This window comes from Gambusia affinis, linkage group LG16 (assembly GCF_019740435.1).
Source record: "Gambusia affinis linkage group LG16, SWU_Gaff_1.0, whole genome shotgun sequence".
NCBI lineage: Eukaryota > Metazoa > Chordata > Actinopteri > Cyprinodontiformes > Poeciliidae > Gambusia > Gambusia affinis.
Window position 1 is genome coordinate 20937314 of NC_057883.1, and position 8683 is coordinate 20945996.

The 8683-nt window shown below is 35.4% G+C and overlaps 1 protein-coding gene across 1 annotated transcript in view; it reads left to right on the top strand.

The window, feature by feature from the left end:
- lrrc9 (leucine rich repeat containing 9) overlaps positions 1 to 935 on the top strand; it is a 32083-nt gene extending 31148 nt beyond the window's left edge. The window contains exon 32 of the mRNA XM_044143565.1: positions 751 to 935. Coding sequence (XP_043999500.1) covers positions 751 to 911 — 161 coding nt within the window. The 3' untranslated portion in view covers positions 912 to 935. The remainder of the gene's footprint in view (positions 1 to 750) is intronic.
- The last annotated feature ends 7748 nt before the right edge of the window (positions 936 to 8683 follow it).

Sequence of the window (8683 nt, forward strand, 5' to 3'; positions counted from 1 at the left end):
TGTTATAAGTCAAATAATCTGCCAGTGGAACTAGTTCATTTTTTTAATTTTAAGGAATTATTTACTTAAAACAATCTCCCATATCCTCCTAAAATACTAAGAAAGATAATAACTTGTAAGTTACTTTTGTCTTATTTCTGAGATATTTGCACTAGAAATGCGACCAAAATAGTTGGTAATTTTTTATGTTTTTCCAGTGATAAACTCATGATTTAAAATCTACATTTTACACACTGCAAAAAACACAAAATCTTACCAAATAATTTTGGTCTGGTTTCTACTAAATATTCAAATATTTTATTCCACTACTTCAGTAAGATGTAGGAGCTAGTTTTAGTAAATAATTCCTTAACAGTGCTGAAAAAATACCAGTTCCACTGGGAAGTTACTTCACTTATAACAAATTTTTCCCCATGTTATAAGTGAAATCATCCGCTAATGAAACAAATACTTTTTTATATTAGTATTAAAGAATTATTAACTTTAAACAAGCTTCTATGTTTTGATGAAAAGTTACTTGTAAGTTAGTTTTGAATAAGATATTTGCACTAGAAACTCGACCAAAACTACTGGGTCCGATTTTGTTTTTTGCGTTGCATTTACTCTTTTTTTTTTTTGTGGGAAATTCAAATTTGTTCAACTAAAAAAGCACAAACAGAAAAAAAAATCCCATGAGGGAACAAATATTTTTCACAGCTAAGTAAGCTGACTTTGACTCTAACGCTCAGCATCTTTTGATCTCTGAATCAGGTCAAAGGCAAAAAACGCCAAGTGTGGGTCAGCGCAGCCAAGCCGAGTCCAACCTGAAACCCAGCAGGAGAACGAAGAGCAACGCTCCGACCGCAGAACCCCATTCTGACGGCAGCTGCTCCGGTCGCAAGCAGGACCAGAACCACAGGTTCACTGACTGAATCAATAAAAACAACTGTACTTGTTTGGTTTTAGTTTGATTGCATTTTGTTTTTATTTTCATGTGAACGTTGTAATGTAACAAATTTATCAACTATTTTGAAGATTTCACTTTGGAATATCCTGATTTTTAAAATTTTTTTAGGCCAATGTACTTCTTGGGTTTCCGTAGTTCAGAGTGATGTCACCATCTGCAAGGCGGCCATCTTGTTTGACAGGCGTCTTTTACAGTTTCTATTTATTTAGACTTTAATTTCAGGTCAACTCTACGATGAAATATTAGCACTAGGCTGCAATTATTGTTTTTAAATTACAAGAATTAAGTCATGTTAGCAGAAGAAAGTCGTAATTTTATAATAGCTCCAATACAAAAGAGGAGAAACAGCTAAAATTGAGCATCTTGTAAAGTTACGCTTCAGTGTCGGTTTGACAGATTATAGTTAAGAATATTTATTTTTTGAACACATCAGGATGTGTTTCACAAAGTATTTTTTTCTCTGGTTTTTAGTCCAAATATCTGAATACACTTGAAATAAGACAAAAATAACTTACTGTACAAGTAACTTTGTAATATGAAACAGGAGCTTGTTTTAAGTTTAGAACTTCGTAGTACTGATGAAAAAGTACCAAAAGTACTAGTTCTATTGGCAGATTAATATATTTTCCCCATTTTATAATCTGTCAGTGGAATTAGTACTTTTTCATCAGTATTAAAGAAATATTTACTTAAAATAAGCTCTGATATCTTGCTAAAAAGTTACTTTTAATTTACCTTTGTAATATTTCATGTTTAATAAAATATTTGCAAAAGAAACTATAAAAATATTTGGTAAATTTTGTATTTTTTCAGGACATTGAATTAATCTTTCCAACGACTGAATCTGTTTAGAAGAAAGACTCACGTGAACATTTATTTTATTTATAAATAAATTTATTCTCTTTAAAAACACGTTTTAAGACACTTTTTCTGCAGAAATTGCATCTCTTATGCTAATATTATAACTATATTCTCATAAATGAACTGAAATTAACAGATTAAATAAAAGCACATTTTGATAATATTTTCTCTCATTTCCTTTTTTAGAAAAAAAGTGAGTGAAAAGGAAAGTCTATTAAAATCAGATCTGGATGAACAAATCTCAGATTTTATTTTAAGCCGTTTCGCCCAGCTCTAATTAGAAATGAATAACTTGCTTTCGGTTGGGGGTATATTAGGTCACCGGACTCTGACATGCAGTACATTCCCTTCAAAATCTCTGACTTAATTTTTTCCCACATATGTGGATCACTAACCATGTAATCTGAGGATGAGAGGTATTGGTGTCATTTCAGCTCCAAACAAGCTGCAGAAAAAGAAAAACAGCAAAAACACTCACAGATGGAGGAGCGTGTGAGGCTGGCAGGCTTCATCCATCGGGTCAAACGCATCCCCAACAAGTGGATAATCCAGCTTTAGGACACCTCTCTGTGGACAATAATCTGCAGTCACTCAGATGAAGATGTAATCTTGAATAAGGTCCAAATGGATTTCAGAGATTGTCGGTTTCATGTTGTTAGCCTCTTTTCGGAAAGCCAGCCACAGTGATGTCACCGGCGGGCGCATTTAGTCATTTATAAAAGATATTTCTGTTTGTTCATCATTGATAAATCTAATGGAAAATATAGTTATTGATAAAAGAAAGGAATTCAGTTCAATATAGTTTATAAAGCATTATTTCAAAATAAATGTCCAGTTCATGCTGCAAGGCAAAATGATAAAATCTTATGAACAACTTTGGTCTCATTTGTAGTGCAAATAGTTCAGTAACTTTCTTACAAGTAACTTAATTACACCAATTTAATTACAAAATTGCTTCTTTTTTTTGTCTCCGTACTCCAGTTAGCAATTAATCATTTGCTGAATTAGTTGACAATTTCAATTAATCACAATTAATTGAAATAATTGATTAATCACAATTAATAAAAAAATAATCAATTAATCGGACTAATAATTTCAGTTTTTGTCATTTTTACATTTTAAGCAAGATGAAGAGTTTAAATGGGTTCAATAACACTAATGAATATTTTTTTGTCTAAATGAATTTGGGTAAACTTTATTGTTAAATCTTCTTCAAATATACATTCAATTCACTCCGACATTTTTCACTCTTTTCTGATAAAACAGGAGGGCACACTGCAAAAAACACAAAATCTTACCAACTAATTTTTGTCTACTTACCAGTACAAACATCTTAGTGCACATGCAATAAGACAAACTAGCTTAGAAGAAAGCTTTAAGAAATCTGTAGCAGCTTATTGACTTAAAACAAGCTACTACATCTTAGTGAAGTTACATGTAAGTTAGTTTTGTCTTGTTTCAAGTCTACTACTGGTGCGTTGAAACCAAAAGCGTTTTGAGCGTCAGACGCGTCTGGTTTACATTCAGTCAATGTGGGGGCGCGTCAAGGGCCGAAACCTTCTAGTGTGGCTTGATTTGAGCTGCGTAGACTAAGCGTTTGACGCGTTTAGAGCGTTTGACGCGTTTAGAGCGTTTGACGCGTTTAGAGCGTTTGACGCGTTTAGAGCGTTTGACGCATTTAGAGCGTTTTGAGCGTTTGGACGTTTAAGCGTTTGGCGCATTTAGCGCCTCCATATAGACTTTGAATGTAAACCAGACACGGGAAACTCTAGGTGTAGAACAAAATGTCAAGCGTCTGCATTCAAACTGCACACTCGTCCAACTTGAAGCGTTGGGAAGCGTTTTTGATGTAACGCATGTGGTGAGAGCGCACCATAAGATATTTCCACCAAAAACTAGACTAAAATTACCTGGTAAGATTTTGCGTTTTTGCAGTATTCAAAAGTCCAAACACATTAAGATACTTTAAATAAGACAACTCTAAATTAGAAGTAACTTTTCAGCAAAATATACAAATTTGTTTTAAGTCTATAATTCTTTAATACTGATTTTTTTAAAGTATTAATTCCACTGGTCAATTATTTCACTTTTTTCCCATATCATTAGTAAAAAAAATAGCGCTTTTTATCAATATTAAAAAATTTTTGTTTTAAAACGCACACCGTTATGTCGCTGAAAAAATATTTTCACTTGAAACTAGACAAAAATCCTCTGCAAGACTTTGTGTTTTTGCAGTGTAGAGTACAATTCCCTCTCTAGTTGTTTCCATATTTTTTTATTGTTTGGTCCAGAAGTGCCGCCAGCTGAAGCCTCAGCAGGATTAACGTGATTAGAGCTGTTAACATGACCGCTAGGTGTCCTTGTAGCTCCAGTAACGCCGCTAATCATGATTTTTTCCTCCTCCAGCTCTGGAGGGGCAACTCATCAGTTGGAGCAGCAGATCTTGCTCTTCCATTTTGTTCCCCCTGGGTTTGCCAGGCGTCCAACAGCAGAACCGGTTCTGCAGAGGAGAAAAATGAAAAGCTCTCCCCCAAACAAGCTTCTCTAATGCATGTACTTAACTTCACTTAATTTGTTTTAATTCCCAGCATTAAGCGGGGCTAATGACTTTGCAAGTGAGTGCACTGCCATTACCTTGCTGTGCCTGACATCAAATGGCAGCTGATGGACTCAGAGCATAGATTTGGGGGCTCAGTGTGAGTGCTCTAATGCATTAGGTATTGCAGGGGATAATTATTTGTGTGTACAGTATGTGCACCATGGATGTCATAAATATAACTGTTTCTGATTATGCTGTGGGTAGCGGGAGCCTATAGTGGACTTACCGCTTTCCAGAGTATGTTGCAGATCTGCATATCTGTCAGTGTTTCTTACATTAAAATGACATTAGCATAAAAAACGTGAATTATTCATCACCTTTGAGTGAACCCAGATGCACCGCTCTGTGTGTCTTCCCCTCGCTGCGCCACGTGAGCGGACCACATGGCTCGTAGCTGGTTTAATGGGATGGAATGTGACAAGTTGTGTTTTCATGGGCCTGATATGGAGCGTGGCTCGGGAGGCGGAGAGGAGGCAGTGGGTTATTCGCTGCACTTGTGATGTACATTCATAATTAGAGATGTTTGTGCATGTTGTGAATCAGTTATAGATGATGCCACCCCCTCTTTTCCCTGGTAGAGTCTTCACCACACACACACGGTATGTATGGCGCCCATTACTGCTGGTCCAGTAGCGCCGTGCATTTGCTGTGTCTGTAGATTCGGAGCCACCATTAGTCTAAGACTGAATAATTGCTGAGTGGGGCGTATTTCCACTCAGGTTCAGGAGTGAATAAGAGCTGTGCCGTCACTAGCTCCCTTTACATCACAATTGCAGACAAAACCTCCTTAATACACCACTAATGACGAATTGTGATGTTTCTACTAAATAAGAAATGCAGTTAAATAAGTTTATTTATCCTGTCACTCAAAAACATCTCATGCTTTCATCCTACCGCCACTTCCTGTCGTCTTGGTTTGATCCAGTGGAAACATCTGGTTGTTAATCACGTGAAGCTGTGAAAATGTTTCCATTGGAGTTTTGCGAAATAAACAAATTTCAGTACAGGCAAATAAACCACCTCATCATAGTTTTGTTTTTTTAATCAAAAAACAAGATTTCTGAAATTGCTATGTTTCTATTAAGTTAAATTTATTTTCGTAACTCCAATTTATTCAATTATATGGTCAATGAAAACACAGACGTTTTGCACAGCTTGGGTCCTTTTAAACTTTTCCCATCGCACATGACTTATGTGATGCAAAAAAAGTATTTCAATTTTGGTTTTGTGAAATAAACCAATTTCAATATGGCCAGAAAAAAACACCTCATACATGCGCCAAAGTGTTTTAGCAAAAACAAGTTTTTTCAAACTTAACATGATATCAGTAAATGGATTTATTTTTTAAATGTCAAATTGCACAGTTATAAGGTCAATGTAATCGCAATTACAAGGTTTTGCACAGTTTTACGGGAAAATGTTTTGTTTTGTTTACAAGCTGGAATTACAAAGATAAATTTGCTTAATGGAAACATGTCAATTTAGAAAAAAGCATGTTTTTTGCTATAATATGTTTGTGCTTGGATGAGGTGGTTTTCCAGCTGTACTGAAATTAGTGAATTTCGCAAAATTGCCATGGAAACATCACACGAGTCATGCGAGCAACAACCAGATGTTTCTACTGCCAGAAATGAAGAAGAAGACAACAGGAAGTGATAGGAGGACGGCGTTGCATGTTTTTCAACAACTTACCACATAAACAAGCTTATTCACATGTGACTTTAACTGCGTTTCTAATTTAATTGTGTTTTTTTGATATTAGCGGAATATCGACAAACTTTTGCTCACATTTGTAATGGAACCGCATCTCCTGCTGATGTTGAAAAAACACAATTTTATAATTGTTTCCACTAAATAAGAAACTTGTCGTGTCATAATCCTCAAACTACTTCCTGTCATCTTTTCCGCCAGTAGTAACATCCAGTTGTTGATCATGTGACCAATAAGATGGGAAAAAAAACATTTTCGTTGCAGTTTTGTAAAATACTATAAGTTGATACAGCTGAACACCTCCTCATCCGACTGAAAAAAGTGTCACAAAAAGCAGAAGCTTCTTAAATGGGACCTTTTTTAAATTTTTATACTTCCATTCGGGACTGTACTGTTTCTAAAAATATCCCAAGCACTTAAAAAAGTCACCCAGCCGTTTTTTTGGCAGTAAGGTAATATTTACTGGTGTCTGAAAAACGAGTCGTTTCACAAACCTCCCAGTAGCTAAGTCACATTCCACAGGCACTGTACCGTTACCTAGCAACCCCAGTGGAGCCCAGCCCCGTTACCTAGCAACCCCGGTGGAACTAAAGCACGTTTGGTCAGCTGGTTTTGTAGAATCGCTGCTGAAAAAGGTAAGAGCTTTGTTGTTGACTTGGAGTTCAGAAAGTAATTATTGGCTCAAAACAAGCTTCTACATCGTGCTGAAAAGTTAAACCGTAATAAGATATTTTTAGTAGAAACTAAACCAAAAAATACTTGGTAAGATTTTACATTTTTACATTGAACACCTTTCCAGGAATGGGTGCCCTATACCTCCATTGCCATTTATTTAAATCAGAATTGTTTAACTGTTTATTTTTCTTTGCTGTTGAGAATTTTCACACATAGTAGAGATAAAAATGTTAAAAGTTCACATCTAGGTTATTTTAATTGTATCTTAATGAGTGAAAACTTTGTGTTGCTCTTTATTACCAGATTTATTTTGGGTCTGATATCGGGGGTAACAGAATCTTATTAAATATGAGGGATAACAGATTGTTTTTACATCTACTCTATTTTCATATCAACACCTAAACCCTTTAAGCTGATGTTTATATAACTATCAATCAATCAGTGTAATTTAAATGCATGAAAGCAACTTGGCACCTCTGACCACATCCTCCTAAGCGCTGCTCTCCATTTTGCAGAAACTCCAGAAGTGTTTTGCTTGCGGGTTTGTGAAGAGGAGCCGTTTAGTCGCTCCAAACGCCCCTCTGCAAGTCATCAACAAAATCTAAATTATTTTGTCCTCAAAAGGTGCATATTATATCCCAAGTTCATTTTCCTTTATTCTCACAAATACATCCTGCCTTGCCATATTGCTTCTTTTGAAGTGTGTCATTGAATTATTGCTGTCGCTTGTCATTTTCCTGTAATTTGTTTCCTGTGGAATAAAGAGCTACTGGAGACGGACAATTAGGATGAAAAGGGAAAATGCTTCTATTTAGTGTAGACATTTTGGATGAGAGCAAATCTCACAGAAGCATAAAATCTTAACTGCTTTATATTTCTGACCTTGCGTGTCATTTATTGTAGTATTGAACTTGTGTGCCGTTCATCACATTATTTCAATCCCACAAAGCGTATTGCTTCTTCAAAAGGGAGAAAAAAGTTTATGGGAAAAGAAAACAATTGAGAAATACCCAATTTTCCTGCAAATTTACCAGAAATCATTCTTCACTGGTTTGTCAGATAAGCTTTTTGTGCAATTTTCTGCCAGCCTTTTATAAATCATGACATTTGCATTATTTCTCCTTGACTTAAGTGTTGAAAACATATTTCTTAAAGTGTTGGGAGGATTACAGATTTAAACGAGGGCTGTCAGGACTGACAAGCGTATTGTCTTACACACAGAGCAGAAAGTGTTGCTTTTTACAGAAATAAAACCTCCTGACCTCTCATACTCACAGTAACCAACATCTGCAATTAAATCCAAATTTTTCTCTTTTTTGTTTTGTTTTATGGTGATATTTTGTTCTTTGCACCGCTTTTTTAAAATTAAATACGTTACAAATACAGACAAATGACCACTGAGCCAAGAGTATTAGAATCGGGATTTAAATACAGTGGTGCGAATAACTAAATTTGATATAATTGTAAATAGGGATAGCCTTTTTCTTGATTGGTGAAATTCCTTCACACAAACATGAATATTCAGACTGAATCAGGGAGCGTCATTTCACTGGTTCTCAGTGATTACATATTACCAAAAGTGTGTTTCTTCATCCTGACATACATGTAAATTAGGTTTAATGTGATTTTTTGTTCACTCTTTGCAGTTTTAACAGCTTCAGTCGTTATGGGAAAGGTTTCCAAAACGTTTAAATGTACATTTGTGAGGTCAAACGACTTTCCTCAGTCAGAGGCTTCTTCAGTTTCGCTGCAGGACTGACTGCTACTGGAGATCCTTCATACAGCATCACAATCACAACTGCAATTTCAAGAAACCTTTATGAAGGGATAAAAAAGATTTAGAAAAATATATAGTTTTTTCATTTCATAAAATTTTGTGACTGTACACTAAA